The sequence below is a fragment of the Musca vetustissima genome, unplaced genomic scaffold (assembly GCF_032173495.1).
Source record: "Musca vetustissima isolate MV318-11 ecotype Yass unplaced genomic scaffold, APGP_CSIRO_Mvet_v1 utg2253, whole genome shotgun sequence".
Taxonomy (NCBI): Eukaryota; Metazoa; Arthropoda; class Insecta; order Diptera; family Muscidae; genus Musca; species Musca vetustissima.
In genome coordinates this window covers 111,279-138,792 of record NW_026888442.1, presented here as the reverse complement: position 1 = coordinate 138,792, position 27,514 = coordinate 111,279, and the positions used below count along the sequence as shown (strand labels likewise).

At 33.2% G+C, this 27,514-nt stretch overlaps 1 protein-coding gene across 1 annotated transcript in view; it reads right to left on the bottom strand.

Moving 5' to 3' along the window:
- LOC133336274 (heme transporter FLVCR2) overlaps positions 1-27,514 on the bottom strand; it is a 38,350-nt gene that overhangs the window by 338 nt on the left and 10,498 nt on the right. Inside the window, exons 6-9 of the mRNA XM_061544557.1 lie at positions 2,424-2,565; positions 2,137-2,333; positions 1,872-1,996; positions 136-246 (exon numbers count right to left, since the gene is read on the bottom strand). Of these exons, the coding sequence (XP_061400541.1) occupies positions 136-246; positions 1,872-1,996; positions 2,137-2,333; positions 2,424-2,565 (575 nt within the window). The remainder of the gene's footprint in view (positions 1-135; positions 247-1,871; positions 1,997-2,136; positions 2,334-2,423; positions 2,566-27,514) is intronic.

The window sequence follows — 27,514 nt, the reverse complement described above, 5'->3', positions numbered from 1 at the left end:
GAAGAGGTGGTGAAAAAATAAAATTGTGAAAATATGACAACACAAAACGTAGTCACAGTCTGGACATTTGTCTGCATCAGATGATGACGACGATGTCGAGAGGATGATAATGATGATGCTGCTGATGATACTTACCCCAACAAGGATGCTGTTACATAAACGACAGCAATACTTCCGGTGTCTAAAGTAAAGGCAAACACCCACATTCCTACCATGGAAAATGCATACACAGCCAATGTAGTTTCTCTGCAAATAACAAGGAAAAGACGGAACGGAAAATAAGTTAGAAAAATACCATAACCAAAACAAAAAAAAAAACAGAACAACAATAACAACACCCAAGAGGAATATTATCAGACACACAAATACACAGTGAAACTACCACAAAGAAAATATGTATTGTAGATTTCTCGGAATATAAATACAAACAAACACACCAAACGATAAACATAGCTCCATGTTGCATAGCCAGACCAGACCAGGCCAGCCACAACAACTGTTCGTTGTGGAGTCCTTAGTAAAATGTTTCTATTTAAGGCTTTAACGAATATTATGTTCAGATAGCTAGACAGGAGGACTATAGCTATTATAAATTTGATATACGAATTAAATTTTGTTTAGATGTTGCATTTTTAAATCAACATTGCCTGTCTGTCTGTGTGCTGCCTAGTTGGCTGGCTGTCTGCTCCATTTTCATTTTCTCTTAATTAACAGCAAAAAAATTAATTTTTTGAAAGCTTTTAGTTTGTCCAGTCATTTATTTTTTGTTTTTGTTTCGTTGCCTATCAAATTAAATTAACATTGCAATTTTGAAAAATTTTCGAAACGTCATTTAGAAAACCGAGGGGCGGGATGAAAAGGCAATTCAAATTTTGCAAAGAATTAAAAACATCTAATAAAGATAATCACGGAGAGAGAGGAAAACATATATCTGTAGGGAGCCTTTACAGGCGAGTTGGAGCGAATCGTTTCTAAAGGAGCAGAAAGGATCATTTCATAGAGCTGAAGGAAGTCCTCCATTGACTATTTAGATGGAATTTTTAAAGACTAGCTGAGGAAAGTGTTTGAGAAGTGTTTAATGACGAGTCTTCGAGGCTTCTGCAGAAATGGCACGACGTTTTCCGAACAAGGGACCTCTCTAAGACACTAGAAAGGTTTTCTAGAGGTCCTACATGCTATTTTTTGGTATATTAGAAATTGAAACCCTTTCATGGGTCCTCCTTCCCCTTTTGATGATGGATACCAAACCTATAAAAAGTTTTTTTATAAACAACACCTTCTTCTCCACCCCTCGTTCGGAAAACCTTTCTGACCATTTCAATGTAAAATATTTTCCATAAAATAATAAACAATAATTCAATTTGTTGCTGCTGTTGTTGTTGTTGTTACGTGTTATAATGCAAACAGACGGGTTATTGCAATAAACATGGTTAGCATCTGGTCGATGACAGGTCGTTGGAAAAGAAGGAAAACTGCTGTTGTTGCAGCATTTGATTTGTGTTTTTTTTATTAATGGATTTCTAACCAAGCGATTTCAATGCCAATGGCAGAAGAAGGCGAAGGCAATGAAGATAATAAAATAGAAAATGACAAACAATTATAAAAAAGCATTTATAAAACGATTTGCCGGAAACAGATTTTAAATAGGATGCGTATGATTAATATTGTGAGAGAAATTGAAAAACGAAATAAATTATACGCCGCCTAGGTTATTTAAGAATAATAATATTTAAATGGGCGCTTACTTTACATAAGTTTTATAAAATATATTTTGTATTATTTTTATGTTCTCGAAGTGTGTTATGGTAGTATTTTTTCTTCTTTGTGTTTTGCTCAAAGGATGACTATTAAAAACCATTTTAGGTACTTACTTAAATTTATGAGATTTATCCAAAATAATGCCCGAAACAACTGAACCCAACATGCCGGATAAGACAATGGCTAAACCAATACGACCGGTATCCACCTCATGGCCAGGATAATATTTAAGCACCACCTACCAGCAAAACGCAAGAATAGAAAGAAAGAAATACAGTCATAAAATAACATTTTGTGGCCAGCAGCAGTAAGAAGTTGGAAAGGAAAACAAAGTGTTATGCTTGAGATGATGTTGTCCCCCGAGGGGGGGAAACTTACCGGATTCAGCAGCGTTGAGATGGCATAGAACACCCCGACATTCATGCCATAGGAGATGAGCAACAAAATATAGTTGCGATTTAGCATTAAATTCTTTAAAGAGGTCTTAAACGAAACTTGATTCTGTGCTTCAATTGAGCCGGGCAAGGCCACCTTTTGGGCAGCTGATGGCGGTGTGGGTGGTTTATCCTGGAAAACTGTAAACAAACAGAAAAATATATTTTTTTTAGATAAGGGTTTAACAATTTGTTGTTTATTTGTGAAAATTTATCCACACACATACTTACACAGAACCATTAAAATGACCAAAACCGTGGTTACGCCAGCCACATAATTGAACATCCATTGCAAATCGTGACCAACCATATCTTGATCTTCATTATTTGCAACCAACATTGGAGGCAGAACAAAACCCAAAGCAACGCCCAGCTAGAAGCAAATGAAAAAAGAGACAAACACACACATACATAAATGGGGAATAATTAAAAATTGTCCTTCTTTGTTGTGGATAAATGTTGCCACTGAAAGCCATAATTTTTGGAACACAAAAAAATAAACACACACACATATACAACCAATACAAAATGCCAAAGGCTACTGGCATTCTGTTGCTGCTGCCTCCCCCACCCATCCATTTGCCATGATGTGAGTGTGGATTAAAAAACTGTTGACTGTTTTATGGCTTGGTTGCAGTTTCATGGCACTTTATTTCGTTTATATTCTGTTGCGTTATAGTTCCCTTTTTCTCCCTCTCCCCTTTATTTGCAATGCATTCCAACTATACCAGGTCCAGTTTTATTATTTTTTTCTGTTCTTATATCCTTTTTTCCCTCAAACATGTTCTCGCTCTAATGTTCATTGAGCCATTGTAAAAAATGACATTTTTATAGTTTGGCAAATTGTTGGGGGCACATGAGTGACACATTTCCCGATTGTCCGACAGTTCATAAAGAATAATGACCAAAAAATGGTGTAGTTGTAGTAGTCCGGCTAAAATGGCCTCGTAAAAAATGAATGAAGTTGAAGGCGAACAAAATGAGAACTAGACTGGTCAGAAGATTCCGTTTGACACTGATGTAGTGGTCAGTCAGTTGTGAAATGTAACAAAATAAAACTTGGAACGTAAGGAAGGAAAAAAGTAATGCTTTCTATGTGTAAACATGCATGCACTAACATGATAAGAAAACCTATGTATTTATTTATTTAGGTAATAATGGTGGAACTGATGCCAATTTTTTAGAATAAACTATTGAGGAGGTTGCTAAAAATTAATAAAAATTGCAATTACGACTGAAATGGAGGAACCTTAAGAGGGGAGTCAATGCAGAGGAGTTTAAGAACGACTTTTTTAAAAACGATTTAGGGCGTCTTTTCAGAGGTATTTTTTGGATAAACTTACGGGTTTTTTAAACGACCTGGAGGGAATATTTTAAGACGAGCTGATGGGAGCTATTTTAGATGAAGTCTTTTTTAGACGAGCTAAATGAAGCCTTTCAAACATTGAGATGAGTATTTCTTTACAGGTGACCTGAGAGGAATTTTTATAGACGAATTAACAGTCCTTACAGACGATCACAATTGACCACCTGAAAGGAGTCTTTACAGGCGATCGGATGACAATCTTTTAATGCGAGCTGAAATGAGTCTTTAATAGATGAATTGAGTAGAGTCTTCTATAGACGCGCTTAAGGGAGTCTCGTTACACAAGCACGAGGAAGTACATATATACGAGATGAAGGCACTCTTTCATATACGAGCCGAAGAGAGTATTTCCTTGATGGAATGATTATTTCATACATGAGCTGAGAGGTAGACTTTTACGGCCCAGCTGAAGAAAGTCTTAACAGATATCCAAAGTAAAAAATTTCTTCGAATACCAGATCCAATTTTCCCTATAAAGATGTCCATGAACACCAAACTAAACTTTTAGTAAAAAAAAAATTCTCCGAAAATCCAATTTGAATTTTGTGCTACAGGTTCAATTTTTCTGTAGGAAAAAACTTGCATTTTGAAAAAATGCACGGGATTCTTACTTATAATTTTTTTATACTACAAATAATCAGGATTTTCCAATATTGTAGTAGAAAAAACTACCCCGGATCACAGGTCCAAATGTTTTCTATAGAAAAAAATATCCGTAATTTAGGTTTGAGTTTTGTCTACAGAAACGAAATTGAAATTCAGCTATTGGTGAATCTTATTCTAATTTCTTTATGAAAAAAAAAATCTGGCCCATTGACCAACAGAAAACAAAAAATCACCCGAACTCTGATCAAAACTTGTTTATAGAAAAAAACTTTCCGAATTCAGGTCCATAAAAACCTAAAAATAAAATCCATTGTTGTAAAAAACTTCCAGTTCTCATCTCAAATTTTTATTATAAAAAAAAAAAAAATTCACTGGACAACAGGTCCACTTCTTTCGACTAAAAAAATCGGATTAAATTAAAGAAATCAGGAAGTCAATTTCTATAATAAGTTAGAGGACTCCTTGTTCAATTTGTTGCTAAAGACATAAACACAGCGGACCTCAGTAAAAAAACTCTGCAATTCAGGTCAAATTTTTTCTATTAAAAATAATTTTTTTTGTTATCGGTTTTTATATGCTCCATGGGAAAAATGTTTTCTATGGAAATCCTCCTTTAAATTCTGCATATACATTGAACACATACATGCAAGTCAGAATGTTGTTATTTCAGTAAAAAGGCTTTAGGTTATTACACAAGGATTCAGATTAAATATCCCGCCTGTAGTATCTTCATTAATATTCCGCAGATTTAAAAGGCCACATATAATCCGAATGTTTGTGGGGGGTCCTGAGCTTGGTTTTCTTTTTTTCCGTTTTAAAATGACATTAGGGATTTTACTTTTAAGCAGCAACAAAAAATACCAATACAGAAATAAATTACAAACACATAAACACCCACACATTGACACTCAAACCCTCTACTGCTCACACACATGTAATGAACATAAATAGGAATAAACATAAATTATCCGCCATTGTTTAAGTGGCAGAGTTAATTAGAAATTGTCTTTCTCTAAGGCATGCCAACCACGGGGGGGAAATAAAGGATGGGATGTAAAAATCTGGAAAAAATAAACCTTGAATTGTTCTGCAGCACATGTGTAAGGGAAGCATGTCCTTGAATTGTTTGCTATATTTAGGCATTGATATTATTTAAATTCCAAATAAAGGGGTTCTTTGTGATTTTTGGTAACTTAAGTCAACGTCAGGTTGGGCCATCTAAGCTCTTAAATTGTGTGTCTAAAAGTCTATATGTGAACGAGAATACATAATTAGGCGTAGCATCTTTGATTCCTTTGTAATGCAATCATGTTTCAAGGTTGTTTTATTAATGTTTGACAACATTCAGTCATCAATCAAATATCTTTGATAAATGAACAAACACACGCACACACAAATGCTGATACATACATATATTGTAACAATAAATGAAACAATGAATAATGAAACAAAAGATACATCAAATACCCTAAGAGAGCTAACTTCTTAACGCTTACATTAGCTTTAAGAAAAAAAAACGTTAACAAATATATTACTCAACCCAATATAAAATTATCCCAACGAACATCCCACTAGGACCAAGGAGAACCTTACCCCATATCACCCACATACATCTGTAATAATCAAATATTTACAAAACAAAAAATGTAATTACAAATATTCAAATTACATCTTAAAATGTCCCCTTTATTTGGCCTTTTAAGAATCTTAAGATTTTTGTTTATTACTTTTGCTATTGAGAACTGCTCTTAAAATGAAAATACTTTTTTCTGTTCCTCAAAATTGTATGTCATGTAAGAACAAAAAAAAACGAAGAAATCCCTTGGCAAATAACGCTTATTACAAAATAATAACTGTCAACAAAATGTCAGCGAAAATTTTTGTGCCCTTAAGTACATAACACAGCCTCATTTCCACGGTTTCCTTCAACGTTTGTCTTGTTTGCTTTCCTTACGCGATGAGAACAACATCACAGCAACAACGACAACTTCCTGTAGTGCAAAAACAATAATACTCATACGCCTGAGTGTTCTCAGAAAAAATATTGCGAACATCTGTAATATTGCTCATACGCCACATATTTTGTTGACACCACAATGGGAAGGATATATTTACAACCTAATAATTTTATGAGATGTTGACAATATTTGCAAAAATCGCTGTTGTATTACATTGATGGGCTATGTAAGTATTTACTGATAAATAATGAATATTTATTGGTAGCATCACAAAAATATGCCCTAATCATTTACAATAAAAATAAAAATGTAAATATTCTAATATGGAAAAGGCGTTCGTTCGGTTTACACAATTAATAAAAAATAAGATTCGAACAATGATATGAGACGATTTGGAATATACCCATGTACCCAAAGTAATGTAATTTAAAAATTATAAAATAAATAAAAACGTCATCAAGCCCGGCCGGCCGCCATTTTTTTACAATCTACCATGCGGTGGACATTTAAAATTCATGTAATCATTCGGAAATTTAATATATGGCGAGTTATGCAAGGATGTGCCCAAATTAATGCTACTTAGGTTTAAAAATTAGTATGCCATGGTAAATTTTAGTAAGAAAATGTTTTTATACCCTACATAACTATGTTGTAAGGATATTATAGTGTTGTGTGGCCCCATGGGTTTGTAATGCCGCGAAAAACCTTTAATTATACGATCGTCATATCTCTACTAGCTGTGTCGATCTAGACGTGTGTGTCTTATCCATTATAATTTGTAAACACGCTACAGGTCACAGTTGTGGACCAATAGTCACGAATTTTTGCATTTAGGTTAAGTTTGGGCCAAAGAAGAACCCTATGATCGGTTAATATTTAGGAAATCAAATAAAACGAAAACTTTATATTTGTTTGTTTTCTAGTCGCTCTAGACGTAACCGAACATGCCGAACATAACAAATTTTTCATGTGTAAGGGAATCTAACCAACTATTTAGACGGGCTGTTTTGATCGGTCAATATTCAGTCAAAAAATCAGCCATAACCACAACTATTTTCAAGAGATATTTAAAGTGTAGCGAGAGAATTTTAATATGAGTCGTTTATTTTGAAAGCAGATTCTGTTTATTTTTCTTATATTGAGACTTTTAAATTTTTGGGTATGATTAGTTTTGAAAATATTGTTAAGTGGTATTAATTTTGTTCTTTGTGCCCTAAAACATTATAGAATTTATAATATAATATGTAAGCTTTTATAGAAAACCAAAATTTGTTTCAGAACCTATTAAGAAATTAAACAAATTGAATGGAAACTAAATAAATTATGATATTGGCCATGTGAGCGTATACGTGTTAACACCACGTATACGCATCCAAGACCAATAAATAAACAAATCAATTATATTTTCAAAACTTTTTAATGTTAATATTAAATATATTAAAAATATATTTGTTAAGAATTCAGAGGGACGTGGATTTAATATATATATATATATATATATATATTAAAAAGAACTCACACAAGGCTTGGATTCTTTAAAAACTATTTTTGAAGACTCAGACAAGGCGTGTATTAAAAAAAATCCAGAACTAAAACAAGATGTGTATTTAAAAAAATATGTTTTAAGGACTAACATAAGACGTGGATTTTTAAAAACAATTTTAAGGACTAACACAAGGCGTGCATTTAAAAACAATTTTAAGGACTAACGCAAGGCGTGCATTTAAAAAAAATATATTTTAAGGCGTAGATTTTTTTAAAAAAAATATTTTTTTGAGGACTAACACAAGGCGTGAATTTTTAACAATATTTTTAAGGACTATGTTTCCATCAAAAACCCTTAACTGCAAGCTGCAGCAAATACGCCTTAAAAATATCCATAAAAAGTGGGGCCTTAATATGGAACCTTTGTCATAACTGGGACCTATATTGAACATTTACTGTAAAGGCGTTTTTCACCTTCCAAGAGTCCAGAATGCGAAATTACAGCAATATCATTCGAAAAATACGTCTAGGATCATCAAAATACTTAAACTCCATAAATCTACTTATAAATCCCATTCTTAAAAAATATGCAAAGGTAAATTTATCCATGTTCCCATATTTTTCCATGACACTGTTCGCATCCTTGCAATTTAAAAATTACATTTCTTCGATTACACTTTTTCATTGCTTCATTCCGGCAATAATTGTTACAAATTTACTGACAACAATTCTATTAGAGAAAAGTAAATTATTTGTCTAGTCATTATCCTGCAGTGGTGGCAAATTTTGAAGGTTAGTGGAAATGTTTGCACAGCACATACTCACACAAGTACACACATGCATACAGACAGACAAACATACAAATGTTGACAACGATGAATAAAAAAATTGTAATGTTGAGAAACATCTGTGACAACAAGGTCAAGTAGAAAGGAAATACCAATGAAGAAGAGGCAAATACAGGGTGGTAAATGAGTGTGTGTGTGTTACACACATACCCTTCTGTACTGAATGTGTGACGTTTGACACAGCTCTTTTTTATCAAGCAGACTTACAACAAATTAGAGAAGAGAGGGGGAGAGAGAGTGGTGGGGCTGCACACACACACACAGATGCTACAATAAATTGATGTGTTAATGTTGACTTTGATATTAAAAACCAGTCGACATTTACATATCGAAAAGAGGGTACAACAACTGTATGTATGTCTCAGTTTGCAATTGCTAAACATGTTCTGCCATGTTAGACAAAGAGAATAAGAATTACGATTTGGGGTTTTTTTTGTAGTTCTTTCGCTAGCAGCACCACATTTTATTAATAGAAAAATTGCAATAAAGACCGGAAAAGATAAAAAGAGAGATGATTTTGTGGGTGAGCCCTCAGCCCAACCATTGTTGTTTTTTCTCCTTCGACCACAAAACTGAAAGCATCCAACCAAATGTGAATATCTTGTAAAAAAATGTGAAAGAAGGAAAGATTCATGCAACTGAACCGACAAAAAACATTGAAAAATACACAAGGTCACATAAGGGCATCAGTGTTAATACAACTCAGCGCAGAAGAAATCGTTGGTTTACAAACACTTATTTGAATAGCCAAGCACACACACAGACGTACACACAACATACTAACACACATTCCATGTTCAAAAAAGTCAAAGAACAACACTTGAAAGTTGTGATGTCACGCTTGGTAAGGGCAACATTTAAGAGTCCATAGTCTGCAATTGTAGTTGTTTTTTTTTTTGTTTCTCAAAATGTATCTGGGAATGCAACTTGTCACACACACAAGCACACATATATATGTGTGTATGTAGATTTATGCATGACTGACTGACTGCCAGGCTGGCTACATCAACTACAGACATCCGATCCGATGCAGTTTTGTAAATTTGTAGCTAACATTACTGTCTGTGCAATGTCAAGCAGGTGTGTGAGTGTCTTCATGTGTGTGTGTGCGTTTGCTGTGCATCTAAATTGAAATCTAAGCCATTGAAATGCATTACTTTGTAGCACTCTCGTAATAATGCCTTGATAATGACAATGATGCGCCATTATAATCGAATTAAGCCGTTTTCCATTGAATTTAGAGAAAGCGCTAATAAATCAGAACATTTGATATATGACGGCCATAATTTATGTTGACATGGGTAGATATGGGATATCAAATATAAATATTCCACAAGAAAAACAATTGGGTGAATAAGATTTGCTTCAATTCAACCTGGCTGAATGAGATTTTCTTTAGGAAATCTTTAATTCAGTCTGGCTGAATAATATTTCTTTAGTAAACCTTCAAGCCTGGCTGAATAGGATTTTCTATAGGAAATCTGCAATTCAGCCTGGATGAATAGGATTTTCTATAGGAAATCTGCAATTCAACCTGGCTAAATAAGATTTTCTATAGGAAATCTTCAATGCAGCCTGGCTGAATGGGATTTTCTATAGGAAATCTGCAATTGAAATGAGCTATTCAAATTCTTGGATTCAGCTTAGCTGAATAAGGAGCAAAATATAATTTCATTGCGTGTTTGTTGACTACATTGTATTTAAAATAATCCTCCAAATCTGAGTCGGGGTTTCGTGACTTCCCGATTTTGTTTTGCCATAATAACTGTGCTAAACACGCAAATACTACTTAGCCTCATTTGTTGGGATTTACATTACTAATAGCAAATTGTTAAAACAACTTATTTAGTCACGAATCGTGTTAAGGTCAATTCCAACAGTTTGTGCTGCGAGGTTCATATTTGCTTTACACCAGCTCCTGACTATCAGGTGCATTTAGCTTCTGCTCATCTCTAATGATAACCAAACACTTAGACGTTTGTTTCATTGTTTTTGTCTCAACATACGATGACAGCTGCCGGCAGAACTAGGACAATTTTTTGCCTTTAATATTTAAACAGAGCGGAAGTTATATTGTGTAGGCAATTTGAATTGTTGTAAAGGTTTGTAACGCCACTGACTTTATGAGCTGCTATTAATAACCGAACCAATTTCTTCAAACATCAAACAACATTCCCAAGTTTCCATATCCCGCACCTTTGATTAAGCTGTCTGCCTCATCATCCACGGAGTATTGTAATTACCTAAAGTACAAATTCATCCTCGGTAAACCTCAATGATGTTCTGTCTTTCAGCTTTCAGAGAATAGCTCTGGCTAGTATCAGTTATGTCCCAACAACATCAGCAAACTTTGCCTAAAAGGCACAACATCACTGCAACTTCATTTCTATTGCTGCCCAATTCAAGTCATTTTGCATTTCACTCCGAAGGTTGGCAGCCAACACAAGATTCGTAGAACTTTTTTAAATCGAATTTGTGCCGGTAAATGAACATTGAATAGATTTTGGATATTCAACTCATGATTTGAAATGTCCAAATCAGATGACATGCAATTTAAGCAAAGCCGAACAAAGTCCACATACATCTAGCTCTGGGGGAAAATATAGACTACTTCATAAGCATTCTGGGATAGTTGTGGAAGTCATGGCTGGAAATTTAAAAATGAGAATGGACAGTAGTTAAAGGTGAAAAATTATAGTTCGACGTGTATCTGACTAAGTACGTCGTTTAATTGAAGAAATCAATCAAGGCAATTGAAATGTCATTGAGCGAAAAACGTTTAAGGAATGGAATTGATAAATGGATTCATAAAAGATAACAATTTAAATTGAAAATCCTCAATCCAGCATGGCTCATGGCTCAAATCAGCCTGGCTGAATAAGATATTCTACAGGAAGTATTCAATGCAGTCTGGCTGAATATGATTTTCAATAGGAAAGCTTCAATTCAGCCAGGCTGAAAAAGGTTTTCTATAGGAAATCTTTAATTCACCTTGTCTGAATAAGGTTATCTATAAGAAATCTTCAATTCAGCATGGCTGAATAATATTTTATATAAGAAATCTTAAATTCAGCCAGGCTGAATGAGATTCTCTATAGGAAATCTTAAATTCTGCTTGGCTGAATAAGGTTTTCTAATGGAAACCTTCAATTCAGCCTGGCTGAATTGGTTTTCTATTGTAAATCTTCAATTCAGCTTGGCTGAATAGGTTTTTTTATAATAAATCTTCTTTCAGCCTGGCTGAATTAAAGGTTTTCTTTAAGAAATCTTCAATTCAGCCTCTCTGAATACCATTTTCATTAAGAAATATTGAATTCAGCCAGTCTGTATAACGTTTTCTATAAGAAATTTTCCATTCAGCCAGGCTGAATACGATTAAACTTTATTTATTATCTTATCTTATCCTTTTCTATTCTATTAAAACTTGCTTCCAAAAAGTTGCAAGTCTTTTGAGGAAGTGAAACTATCTAGCTATATCCCAACCATGACGAATGGCATTAAAACAATGGCTTATATTTTGTGTGTAAAATTATATAAAAATTTGAAAGAGTGTAGGTGCTTATGTAGATGTATCTGTGTGTGTGTGAAAATAAATATGCCAAGAGACGAGTAATCGTCAACATTTGACATCTGCATGCAATTCTATTGTCCTGAATGCCATTGTTTTGTCACCGTATGGCATGTGAAGCCATTCACAACTATGAAATTATTTATTTATATAGCTCTAGAGAGCAAAAACTCAGGAGAGGGAGAGAGTATGGTTGTAAGGGGTAGACTGAAAACAGACATGGTTTAAATATTGCATAGATATGTGCGAATGCAGCTATCCTTGTATAAACAACATAAATCAGCTTCTTATGTTAGCTGCTAGCTAACAGTTGTTACCGTTAGAGCTCACACGCACACACATATACACAAACACATTTAAAGATGTTGTAATGAATCCAATGTTAGCTGGTGGTGTTACTGACTGACACAGTTGGCGGGTTGGTTGGTTGTGTTTATTTGTAAAATATTCAAGATTTGCTTCTTCTTCTTCTTATGTTTGTGTTGGTGCAATTACTCATCTGCTCTTGCCATAAATATTTTCTCTCCAAGATGGTTAAGAGATTTGTTTATATAAAACGTTTAAATATAAAAATAATAGTTGCAATGATACAGTCGCATACATATGCAAGCAGCGTGATGTGGTAGCATTTGTATGGAACCCACACATATCTGCACACTATTAGTTGTAATAATAGAACAGAATGGAATAATCATGGTTAAACAACATTGAGTGAAATAGAGAAGCTTTATGAAAAGAATATTTGTATGTAAGTTGTGAAGTTAGGAACAATTGAATATTAAGGCGGACCCTGCGAATATGATTTTTTATAGGAAATCTTCAATTTAGCCAGGCTAAATAAGGACTTCAGGGTTCCATTAGGAAATATTCAATTCAGTTTGTATGATAAAGGCTTTCTATAAAAGTGTTTCTATATATAATAATCAATTCAGTCTAGCTGAATAATGTTTTCAATAGGAAATCTCGAATTCAGCCTGGCTGAATAAGGCTTTTAATAGGACATCTTCAATTCCTCCAGCTGAATAAGGTTTTCAAAACGAAATTTTCAATTCAGCCTTGCTGAATAAGGGTTTCAATAAGAAATCCTCAGTTCAGCCAGGCTGAATAATGGTTTCTATAGGAAATACTCAATTCAGTCTATCTGAATAAGGTTTTCAATAGGTCATCTTCAATTCAGCCTGGCTGAATAAGGTTTTCAATAGGTAATCTTCAATTCAGCCTGACTGAATAAGGTTTTCAATCTCGAATTCAGCCTGGCTGAATAAGGCTTTCAATAGGACATCTTCAATTCCTCCAGCTGAATAAGGTTTTCAAAACAGCCTGGTTGAAATTCTTCAATTCAGCCTGGCTAAATAAGGTTTTCAATAGGAAATCTTAAATTACCATGGCTGAATAAGGGTTTCATTAGGAAATCTTCAATTCAGCCTGACTGAATAAGGATTTCAATAAGAAATCCTCAGTTCAGCCAGACTGAATAATGGTTTCCATAGGAAATTTTCTATTCAGCCTGGCTGATTAAGGTTTTCCATAGGAAATCTTCAATTCAGCCTGGATGAATAATGTTTTCAATAGGAAATCTTAAATTCAGCCTGGATGAATAAGGGTTTCATTTGAAATCTTCAATTCAGACTTGCTGAATAAGGGTTTCTTTAGGAAATCTTCAATTCAGCCTGGCTGAATAAGGATTTCAAGAAGAAATCCTCAGTTCAGTAATGGTTTCCATAGAAAATTTTCAATTAAGCCTGGCTGAATAAGGTTTTCAATAGGAAATCTTCAATCCAGCCTGTCTGTATAACGTTTTCAATAGGAAATCTTCAATTCAGCCTGGCTTAATAAGGTATTCAATTCGAAATCATCCAACGGAACAACCCTAATACACATTTTCCTTTACAAAAATAATATATAATTTCAAATACCCGGCATGAATATCTTCACATCTAAAATCCATTCTCAAGCAATGCTAACTAAAACAATATTTCCTGATTGCTGTGTGGGTTTTGTTTTGTAAATAGTTTTCATTTCGGTTTTCTTTTCGCAACGTCTGTACGTGACAAGGATAATCTTATTGTGTGGTTTTCCTACTTAGTTTCTATACAAGATTTCATCCACGAGGAGTCTTATCCGCGTAACCTTTAAGTTAACATTTTATTTATAAGAAAAAAACAATACAAAACACTTTCAAAGGGGGAAACATACAAGCGACGACATCACGCCACAAATCTCTCTCTGGTGACTATTTATGATATATGTAAAGTGAGTGGAAGACGGGAGAAGAAGAAAAAAAGAAACGATGATGGGGTTGCAAATTCATAGTGGCTGCGATTAAGCATTAATCCCCATCATCGCATGCTCATCATGGTGAGAACGATGTTGACGTTAACATTGACGTGTGTTGACACAATGATTTATAAACAAAAAATAGGAAAAACAGCCAATCTCATTTCCATAATAAGGATAATCCAGAGAACAATCAATGTTGGGTATGTGATAACTAAGTGAGAGACTTGTTTCACAAAAAAGGGATTTTAAAGCAGGGCTGTCCACACTAATACATGCAAATGTTTCTTATTGTATTTGTTTCAAATACACAATTTTCAAAATGTTTCTCTCTTGTTAAACTGTTTGTAAAAAGATTTCAAATTTTAAGACAGAAGAATATTTTGTATTCAATGCAAATATGCTTGTTAATGATATATTTTCCTATATAAAGATAGATTTGCTTCTTTTTCGCCAATCCCCATTGTATTGGTCACATATTTCGAATTTTTCTGAACTAATTTTTGCCAAAAATGACCTAATTTTTTCGTTCAGTGTATGAAAACAAAAAGGAATGAATGACAATTTTGAAAATATTTTTTGTTTTCAAATGTTTTTATTTTTATCATTGTGTGTGTGAGAGTTTTGACACACACCGACAGCCCATGGGACCTATTTTGGGCACACCTGTTTTAAAGAGAATGCGATTAGAAATGAGGAAAGATATTATTTACGATGTAAATTTTCATACCAAGATTTTTTAATAAAATGCCAAACTAACAAACGAAAGATTAGGTCTAGCATTAGTAATTGGTATTGAACTCTGTGGCGTATACGTTGTGGGAACTATCATACGATCAGTGGTACTATATAAGAAGAATGTAATGAAAAATATATTGACAATCATAAATAAGACTCAATAATGAAGATACAGTGATGTGAATACGTGTGACAACATACCGAATTGTCAAGACCTTACGTTGCCATGTTTTACCTAAATGTTACCAACCCTAAGTATCATAGCAGCTAATACAAAAAATCATATAAAATGTAACTGCCTGTTTGTATGCCATGCAGATGAGTTACTTGAAATTAATGAAATATGTTTTCTCAAAAATTTTATCTTTAAAAGTTTTTTTCTTGGCAGTAAAGTGATATATTTTACCATGCGTATCGGAGTGCAAACAAGTAAAATGTCTTGTACATGTGAATACACTACAGTTAGCACTTGAAAAGTATGATTATTTTCAGTAAAATAAACTGTTTGATCCCAGTGGCGTATGGGTTGTGATATCAATCATACGCCAGTAGTAGACATTTATAAAATCTACCATTCTATCCATTGCAAATTTTACATTCCATTTAAAACGTTCCCATTTGTAGTCCTGTCAATGACCTATTAACAATATGCAGTCCGCTCTACGAATTCTGCTCAAAAAAGGTAAGGACTGATTAAAAATTGTTTCGTTTATTTAATCATAAATAACTATATGGTATCCTTTAAATTAATCCCCCGTTTTTCACAAAATCCTTTAACAAACTCACGCCAGGTGAAGAAGACAAAAATATTTTAAAAAATCTGGACTGGTGAAGATTAGAAAAAATATTTAAAAAAAACGACGACTGGGATAGAGGCTCAAGAATATTTTTAAAAAATCCGCATTAGAGGCTCATATATATTTTTTTAAATATCCATAAACGGTTTATTTTTAATCCACAGTTTGTTTAGAGGCTCAAAAATATTTTTTAAAAATATAATTCTTAGTTAGAGGTTAAACATATTTTTAGAGGATCAAACATATTTATACCCTACACAACTATGTTGTCAGGGTTTTATAGCTTTGTACAGCCCCAAGAGTTTGTAACGCCGCGAAATATTAGTCATAGACCCACCTGTAAGTATACCGATCGTCTTATCTCGACTAGCTGAGTCAATCTAGACGTGTGTGTCCGTCCGTCCGTCTGTCCATTATAAATTGTAAACGCGATACAGGCCACAGTTACGGACCATTCTTCACGAAATTTTGCATGTTGGATGGGTTCTACCCAATGAAGACCCCTATTATTTTTGGTAAAGATCGGTTAATATTTAGGGGATGAAATGGACCAAATACTTAATTTGTGACGTTTTTTCTGGTCGCTCCAGAGACTGCATTTATGACCCAAACATCGCGAATTTTTACATGGAGAAGGGAATCGGCCCAAAGAATAAGAATGCCTTTCTTGATAAAGATCGGTCATTATATAGATCCTAGAAGTTGATAGTATATCCAAGAGGAGTGGTTGACCTTTAAATTGGTACTAATTATATTGTCGTGTGTAATCAGATGTGGAAGTTACACTTAAATATTTACAGGTGCTTACGTATTCAGATATTATTTAATAACCGATTACCACATTAGAGGGCAGAAATAAAGCGCTGATCGCTTTCAAATTTTCCAAGAGGTTCCAGTTATGGTCAAGGTTAACATCTATAATTTTCGGTGATGATCACATAAAAAAATTGGCATAAAGTGTACCGAAAATTTATTTTTTGTTTGTTTTTTTTTCGAGTCGATCTATAGGACTCAAGCCGAACATCACAACACAGCGCACCGTGAAGAGAATCTCGATAAGTAATTAGCAGGTCGGCCCCGTCCGACTATATTGCTTAGCTCACTGTTTTTTAATTAATTTTAAAACACACTAAGTTCAAATGCTCAAAAATATTTAAAAAATACTAAGTTCAACTAAATTTTATGGCACTTGAGGCGTATACGTTGTGACAGTAGTCATACGACCAGGTGTACTCAGTACAGATTATGCAGGTTTCACAAGAAAATATTGTATATTAATATACTGTTATAATAATAAACCATTTTTATTTTAAGATACTCATTTTCCGAGGTTTACCTTTAACAAATATTTTTCTCGAAAGTTCCTTTCAACAACACATATCTTTTGGGAATACGCACTAAGCAAACAATGTTTTGTAAATGATAAAAATTATCACTTAATTTGTAAAGTTATTCTCAACACATTGACTGTGTGACTCACGCACGCACACATGCAAGCGAATTTCTTTCCCCAACATATTCTAGCAGAAAACTTCGAAAAACACTCTACTGTTATTTTAGAAGGATGATGATATGCATGTTGTAAACGAAAAAAACTATTTCAATGAATTCAACAACAACTCAAATAGTTTTACCTTTACGACTACTTAAAGACAAACTTGGTAACATTTAGTTTTTAACAGCAAACATGACGAAGAAGAAGAAGAAAAAACTCACACACACATATTTAATTATAGCCACTTCCGCCACACATTATGACTAAGTGAATATGAGCTGATGTCACATGTGTATGGGGAGGAGAAGGAGGGATAGTAACAAGCCAAACACAAGACTGGAATAACTTTTCTCATTAAAACAAGGTTTTTGTTTTTTGCTTCTATTTCTATATCTTTTTTAGATCCCACAAAAGTTCTTTACTATGAAAAAGAATTGAGTAAAATTGCATTTTGCTGATTGTGGTTTTTGTTATTCCAAGTCCTTTTTTTCTTACCAAGTGAGTAGGATAATGCCAGAAACGAAGAACAAGTGGTAAATTTTACAAAAAAACCCATTGCTATGAATTATGCAAAACAGAAACCACTTGTGGTTTCAAGCATTCTCAACAGGTATTCTATCCAGTTTTCATAAATTCTTTGTAAGTATTAGGAGGTAAAAATAGAAAAAGTAGGTGTTATGTCCTTACTGGAAAATTTACATAGAGACAACTTTATCTAAATGGATGAAGTCAATAAAAATGAAAATGAATTGAATGAATTACTTTCAAGATATATACATATTTTTGTGAAGAATAGTCAAGGGTTATTTTAAGTTGAACTTAATTGTAAATTACTCTTTTGGCAATGTTGAAAATGCATGATAAATGAGACTATAATAAATGATGGATAATTGGGTTTGCTAAATCTCTTTAATTAATAAAACTAGTTAGGAGATCTGCTATATCACTCACGACTTAAGGAGTTTTTGTGAGTCGTTTATATAAAGTAGGATTCTTAGAAATACTATTTGTATAGAAAAGATATCCTGCAGATGTTTAATATAACATATGAGTAAATAACTTCAGTAAAAGTTATTAAATTATTAAAAGTTGTACCCTTTAGCGTATACATGTTGTCGATATTCATACGTCACATAGTACCTATTCTAATGATTAATTGTTAGCCCATAATCATATCTAGTTTTATGGTTCTAGTTTAAGGTCTAGAGTTGAGAAAATATTATAGCTAACATGATTTTCCTTCGTGTTTTTTCTGTCTCGCTTGTGATTATAATGAACGGTGTAGGGCCCACAACATATAATAACTGTAAGATAATTTGTCTTTTATCCTTGATTTTGTAGTCTTTTTATTTTTTTCTGAACTATTCCCATATTTTCCAATTTTTAATTATTCCATCTGCTAACACATCTATTACAATATTCATTCCACTCCTTCGCATACAATCGATATGTTATATGATATGAAACGACCTAGATGTATTTTTTTTCTAAATTTTCCGACATCACCTCAATCGCTGCCTAAATAAAGTGTTAATATGAAATTGTATTAGACATCAATCATATGTCACATGGATGATAAATTTCATTCATTTTATCGTCAATTTATTTTTTTGTTATTCTTCAATATATTTTCAATTTCAGTTTTACGTTGATTTCAGTTGTTTTTTTTTTTTTGCAATTGCAATCAACCGATTTGACAAATAAATCTCCATTACAAATTCATTTCATTACCTAAGAGACAAAATGTGTGCGGATCAAGTGGACCATGTTGACCAATACTCAACTATGAGTAATGGCTTTACAGGGATATTTGTGTGTGTGTGTGTGGCCAGCCAATTGACAGTGTAAACTGTGTTGGGAAAAATTGTTTTGGGCAATTTGTTTTTAAATTGGATGAGTCTGTGTGAAGTGAGATGTTGCAGAGGTTATTATTAGCAATTAATAATATTGGTGTAATAATAAATTTTCGCAATTGGAAGGCATAAGGTGTTTGCAATAACTTAGATTATCCAACGGACTTCCCATTAAATTATTAGAAAACTTTGTCGATTTAATCATGTCCGTTAGCAATATTAAAGGTTTGGTATTGCAAATGGGACATGTCGGTCGGTCTACGATTTGGTTTTGGTTTTGTTTTTTTGTTTCTGTTTTGTGTTTTTTTTACGGTAAACTCCAATATTCGGGGATATTTTGGACACGTTTTTCAATCAACTTGGCTGTAATTTGGGATATTATATATCTTTAGCTCAATTTTAGATATTTAGATATTTTAGGGAGTGTGTGCACATCATTAACCAAATTCTCTGACATTAGTAATCCTGAATTCTGATTGGTAAATATACACATAACCTATTAAATTCGTAAACTGTTCACCCCTACTCGTATACATGTTGTCGTTAGTCATACGTCACATAGTACCCCTTTCAATGATTATTTATTTAAAAGTCCAATATATTATGTTTGTCGATATAATAATTCTGTTATCGATATAAAATCCACTCCACATTTCTAAAAAACTTTTTGTATTTATTATGAAAATTATCCTTCCAAATCAATCCGTTTCTTTCAACTAACAATTATCAATATTGGTCTATGTTTTAGCCTTCATAAAACTTTACCGTCCAAATTTCGGAATTTTAGGGAGTTGGGCAGGTTTTGCCACCAAATAAAGTGTATGGGTTTCCTTTTTTACTTGAGTTTATCTGTTTTTCGGTGTTTTCGTTCATGTCACATAATCGCAAGTGTAATTTTATTCTATTGAATATTACTGATTGCTTCGTTTGAAAGGGGACATTCAAGCAAAAATAGAGGGATATGGTACGGAAAGATATGTGAAGAATTTTGGTGGTAGTTAAACCACAATTTCCATAGCAAAAATAATGCTCGGGGTAAAGTGCTATACATTTGATTTATTTAATAGGAAATTTACAATACAGGAATATGAGAGCTAGTTTTCTGGAAAACAAAAGTTTAGGAGAGCAAAGAAAGACATAGAGGTCTCTCGAAGGCCTCACATCAATCTATAGAAGTCCTGAGGATGGCTTTTGTCTATACATTTGATTTATTTAATAGGAAATTTACAATACAGGAATATGAGAGCTAGTTTTCTGGAAAACAAAAGTTTAGGGGAGCAAAGAAAGACCAATATTGGTCCCTGTTTCCTCACATAACAATGAAGTCCTGAGGATGGCTTTTGTCTATAGAAAACCTCTGGAAGGCCCTTTGAATATCTTTAATTTATGGAATAGTTGTTGTGGGAAACACAAGTTGTAAAAGTCAATGCGAGGACAAAGACCAATATTGCTCCCTGTTCCCATATAACAGTGCGCCCTAAGTGTGAGTGTCAAATCTCCTACAACATCGATCCACATTTTGAGGATTTTAGTCACTCATGGTGAATGTTATAAAACCCACTATATATTGTTCTATTCACATCAACTTATATTTTCCTTCAATGCCACTTATACTTGAGACTATTATAATATACTTCTAAGCACCTAATAACCATTAGGCCTGTTCTTCATGAATGGAAATATGAAATATGAATTAGGGCATTATAATAACGTTTAGGAATCCTTTTTTCTTGAATACTGATTATCTAAGGATTTTTTTTATAAATGCTCCCTTGCAGCTCATTGAATTTCTCAAATTCGCAAAGAAAAAAAATATGAAAACAAAGCTGATTGATTTCCATAAATAATACGCCACCTACAAATGAAACCCCAGCCAAATCCAACCGGCAATGGTGTTGATTGAAGCATAAAATTACAATCTGAGTCTGTCGTTGCTCTCTTGTTTTATGGCCCTTTTCATTTGTTGTTGTTCTCTGCCAACCCTTTTTTCATTTTCTTAGATGCTTTTTGTTTGTTTGCCGTACTTACAGCTGGCCATTTTTTTGTTCTTTTGTTGCCAACAATGAATACCCAACCATTGGGCCAAAAACAATAATCATGTAAGCTGATTTTATGGTCAATGTAATGATGTTGATTGTTTGTTGGCATTCGAATGTGAAATGCCAAAAATTACTGGAAACTACAAAAAATAAAACGAACTGCTGATGGCTTAGCTTAATCAACTGGATAGTTAAGTCTTTGGATTTCTTTTATTATTTTTTGGCATATCATTTTACAGAATCCTTTTTGCCAAAATGACAGGTTATACATAGTTCGTTTTGGGGAGTATGTAATAGTATGTGTAGGTTAGGTTTAGCTGGGTTCAATCAATGGCTATTTAAGTCCTTTATTGATATGTGCTTACGTTTTAAAAATTAAACCATTATCATTTTTTGGTTACAATTGGGTATATTTAAAAAAGTAATTCCAAATTTGAATAAAAAAAATTAAATAGCTACTAGTTTTTAATCAAACTTCATATATACACTTTATTTCCATAAAAAAGTGTATGCAATAATCTCTTAATATTATATACATTATTTACTATCCTAGATTGTTATCCATTTAAATTTTGTGATGGTTTTCCAGTTTGTCCTTTTAATGGTCAATGTTTTTTTTTTGTTCGAATTGGATAATGAAATTTTGCTGTTGAATGCCATTATCAATAATTCATGGAAAATTGTTTGTGCACTTATTAGACTTGCATTGTTTCAAAAAAATTGAAAAAGAAAGGAAAAGTACAAAAAGCTACGCTAAGGATAACACAGCTGTTAATAATCGTTCTACTCCACCTCAAATTTATTAAGCAGCCTGAATTGTGTTAGCGATAAATGCAATAGAAATTATTGTGAAATAATGTCTTCGTTATGGGTCATTATTAATTCAAGTAGTTCTGTAGGAATGACAATACTGATTTTTTATTATGGAATTTCGGGAAGTTTAAAAGCGCCCTCCTATGCAGGCTTTAAGAGCCCTCCAAGTGCTGAAATTGGGAAAATTTCATTAGGAAGTCTTATAAAGATAAAAATTTATTAAGAGATCCGCGTAATCTGGGGTTTCTATATCAATTACCTTGTCAATATTTAAGAATCTATAGTTACATTTCAAAATATTGATCAAACAAAAATATTTTCATTTTTTTACTAATATTCTTTAAAAATGTTAAATATTAAAATATTTTAAAACATTTAAAAAGTGAAAAAAATCAGTACCAACAAAAACCCAAAACCCTTTTTGTAAAACAAAAACTCAACACAGACTCAAATGATGTGGAAATAGTTTCCGCTCTGCGGCCGTTATATTTCCCAGAAAGCGAACGAAAACAGAAAAGGACAAAGTGCCACGATTTTTATGGCCACAAGACGTGAGCGTTTACATTATTCATGTTGTCCTCCGCGTTGGGGTTATAAAAAAATCATGACTCTCCTTTGTCCTCATCATAACCAAACACACTGGCTGGCTGACTAACTGACTGTATCATTCCTTTTGTTTACAAAGCAAAGCGAATGCTTTCAAAGGCGATACCTCACTGGGAGTTGTACTAAAGCGCAATCATATTTTAAAAACAAAATAGATTTTACATAGTGGTCTAGTAACAAGGAGGTTTTTTCCCTTTTTTAGTTGAGATTATCTGTTTTTCGGTATTTTCTTCTTTCATGTCACATAATCGAAAGTGTATTTTCTTTTCCATTAAATATTACTGATCGCATTATGTGAAAGGAAACATTCAACCAAAAATAGAGGGAAATGGTACGGAAAGATATGAGCAGCATTTCGGTGGTAGTTAAACCACAATTTCCATGGAAAATAATGATGATGTATTTGTACTGTATGTAACAATTGATTTACTCAATTGGAAATTTACAATACATGAAAATATATGCTTTTTTGGGGGAAATGCAAGTTGAAAAAAACAAAGGAGAACAAAAAGGACATAGAGGTCTCTATAAGGCCTTACAGGTTACTCATAGACCCCTTTGAGCTCATCAATCTATAAAAGCCCTGAGGATGGTCTTTTGTCTAACCTCTGGAAGGCCCTTTAAAGATCTTCGATATATGGAAACATTTTGTGTGAAACCAAAAATTGGAAAAGTCAAAGGAGGCCAAGTAGATCTCTTGAAGGCCTTACGTCCGAGATATGTTATGGAGCTTCTATAGATTTTATCTATAGATAAAGGCAATTTCTTTAAGTCCACGTTCACGGAAACATTTTTTAATCAACGCTTAAAAAATATTTTTTTAAACACCCTTATAACTCTGACAAAACATAGATCTACTAGATCTCCAAATATTTTTTTTTAAATCCACGCTAGTACCTCTGATAAGCACTATTCTTTAAACATCCACGAATATAACTCTGATAGGGCTTTAAAAATATTCTTGAAAAATCTAAACTAGAAGTTTTGACAGATTTTCAGAAGTCCGTCCAGATAGACGTTCAAAAATATACTTTAAAAATTCAGGCTAATATCTTCGATATCCTTCGAAAAATATTATGTAAAAATTCATCTTTACCGCTCTCATATACTTCAAATAATTATAGCGATGATTGTCCTTCAAATCAAATTCAAATATAGCTCTGATACCCCTTCAAAAATGTTTCTAAAAACTTTGTCTACTAAAGACCTTCGTAAGATCTTAATCTATAGAATACTTTTTTTGAAAGGGTTTCTGTTACAGAAGACCATGGTATTTTATATTTGTATTAGACCCAGGGACGAAATTTTATTTAAAGAAGATTCCTGGATAGTCCATCAATGGACCACCATTATTATGCCTCCCATCTTTTTAAAGGCCTGTGAAGGGTGGAAGGTCGTGTATGTGTACAGCACATCTGGATGATTTTCTAACTATTGTATATATTGGAAAAGTTTTACAGAATAAATCTTATTTATAGAAGATTCCGGCATGGTCCATCTACGGAACACCTTCATAAGGTTTCTCTTCTTTTTACGTTTTGTGAAGGTCTTTTTGCATATAAAGATCTACCTCTGAGGACCTCTGGAAGGTCGTCTATGCATAGAACACCTCTGGAAGGTTTTCTAATTAATGTGGACATCTATAAGATTTTCTATCTATAGAAGGCTATATATGCCCAGGACTGATTTTTTTAACTGAAAGATATTTTATCGGTAGATGATATGTGAAAGGTATTCTGTCTAGTGAATACCTCTGCAATTTATTCTGTCTGCTAAATAACTCTATCTATACTATATCTAGAAGATCCATGAAAATAAAAATCAGTAAGATGCTTTATATATAGGTGACCTCAAGAAGGTCATCCATTTCTAGTCGATGTTTTGAAGTTCTTGTCTGTACATATAACCTAGGGAATTTTTTTCCATCTTTAGAAGAGATTTGGTTTTTTCTACCAATGGTGACTTAAGATAGGCTTTCCTTTATCCCTTCCCTTTCTTTTCACCTTCATCTCTATCTTTCCTCCTTTATTCTACATATTACCGATTTCACAAAATCCCCTATAACTTAACTTCATTCTTTTCTTTCTCTTGTCTTCCTCAGGGTTACTCGTCGAATTGTTTTACATTTTCCAATTTATGCCACAGAAGATCGTGATTTCATCCATTTACCGCCCATCCATCCAACTAACTGTCATCGTCTCACTATTTTGTGTGGGGATATTTCAAATGTCTTTCAATTTTCCTTTTCTCGACTGCATATGAAAATAGTTTCACTTACTGACTAGTTTCACTATGTGGGAGTGTGTTAGTAAGGCAATTGCTTAGCACAATTTACATATTCCTACTCCTACATGCAATCTATATTGCTATTTTTGCTGTACGGACTCTGGGCCACATACATATATCAGGCATCTCGGGTTTTTTTTCTATCTTTTGTTATCTGGTGATAGATCCTCTATTTAACTTAGTAAAGAATGAAAAAAGAAGGAGATGAAAATTGCAATACAACAACACTGCACTATTTCTAACAATATTTCCTAGTATCTCTCCATCGATGGAATGACAAATGAACGAAAGAATACCTTTTGACATTGCAGATTGTATTACATCCTGTGTGTGAGCGGATGTTTGTGTGTGTGTCGACACATGTGACTATCAAATAGTTTAGCTTTAAAAGAAATTCCACATGAATAGAGATTAAGGGAAATTGCTAACGGTATTTTTTTCTTGTGGAAATTGTGAATTATTTTCCCAATTACACAAAAAAAGAAAATTTTCTTCTTTCACTCACTCTCATAATCGTCGTCGTTTCCAACAAATATGTGTGTATATATATTAGTTACGTTTGTATCTTTATCACGCACCATTTGTTAAAACTCAGACAGTTCTGTTGGCTTTGATACGTTTATTTTTCTTCATCTCATTAAAAAAACACTTCAGTAATCTGCTGAGTGGATTTGGAAAATATTTTCAATAATAATTTTCGTTGTGCGATAATTTTCTTTTTGGCTTTGCCAGAGTTTTGTTTTTTTATCCATTTAGCGAACTTTTCAGGCATAGCTTTGTTTTTGAGAGGGGAAAAATGTGAGGAATATTTAATTTGAAGAAAAACTCTCAAATTTTCTTTGAAAAAAGAAAAACCATAGCAAGAAACAAAATTTGAGAAGGTGAGATAGAAGATGAAATTATTTCAATATAAACGAGTTATGAAATTATTTGCGAGGACATATGCACATGAGACTATGTATTTAAAATAGCATTGAATATTTCAAGAACATATCGAAGGATCTTTTCATTGGTAAGAAAACTGTTTTATACTGAAGAAAACTTATTTTATACAGAAGATACTTTCATTTATATGGAAAGGATGTCTTGGAAGTTAAAAGAAATCATCATTGGATTTTGCTGAAGACATGTCTATTTATTTAAGATGACATGTCTTCAGCAAAATCGATTGAGAATTCCAACAGCTGCTACAAATAGTGTTGCTACCAATAATATTTTTTCACTCCACATCAAACAATTGATAAAGGGTTGATGAAAAGATTTTCTTTTCCTAAAAAATGTCGATTCCTAGATATGATCATAAATTCAGCCATTATGAATTCCAAAATTAAATCAAAATTTTTTATAAAATTTCAAATTTCTATTCAAAAAAATTGTCAACCCGATTTCAAGTTCACCCACCCACCCAAGATAAGCAAAATGTCAAAACATCAGCATGACATCTAAGTTTAACTGTCAAAATCAATTCAAAACATATCAAACACAAGGCAAACTGATGCTCTGCTGTGTGTTACCACGACTCAGCTCAAACTGCAGATTCCATTATCAACAAACCGGCAGCATGTTGTGTTATGGACGAGTTATTGAAATGATATATTTTTTGGGGGGTAACTGTGCAATGGGGGCATAGATTCCCGCAGAGTTTTCCAAGAGAAGAACCAAAACTAACATAGTAATAATAATAGCATCAAAAGTCAACAAATCGTTTACAGCATCATCGTCGTCACAGAATAACTGTTGATATATGTAAATTTTGTAAATTGCAGAGGATGTTGAGTGATGAGGTGACTATTACGCGGGATGAAGAAGAGAATGTCATCGAAATGTTGTAAATTTATATTATAACATTTTATCACATATAAAATGTAGGGTGATGAATTGGTTTTTGCTGTTTTATAAACACGTTTGTTTGAGATTTAAACTAGAATTAAAAAAATCGAAGTATTATTGCGTGGTTTTAGCGAATATAAAAAAAATATTTTTGCAGAGTCCCTATTTTGTGCTATAAGTATAGATTTTAAAAATAATTTTGGGAAGGTTCAGATCTATAAGCGAGAAATTCTTAAAAAATTGTTTGGAGATGGATTTTCTTTTTTTTCATAGGTCTATTGCAGTGTAGATTTTTAAAATTATTTTTTCGGAGGTCTATTGAAGGATAGATTTTTTAAATATATTTTTAAAATCTATTGAACCTAGATTAAAAAAAAATATATTTTTTATACCCTACACAACTATGTTGTCAGGGTATTATAGCTTTGTGCAACCCCAAGAGTTTGTAACGCCGCGAAATATCGGTCCTAGACCCACCTTTAAGTATACCGATCGTCTTATCTCGACTAGCTGAGTCAATCTAGACGTGTGTGTCCGTCCGTCCGTCTGTCCATTATAATTTGTAAACACGATACAGGCCACAGTTACGGACCAATCTTCACGAAATTTTGCATGTAAGATGGGTTCTGGCTAATGAAGACCCCTATTGTTTTTGATAAAGATCGGTTAAAATTTAAGGGACGAATTGGACCAAATACTAATTTTTTGTCGTTTTTTCTGGTCGCTCCAGAGGCCGCAATTATTGCCCGAACATCGC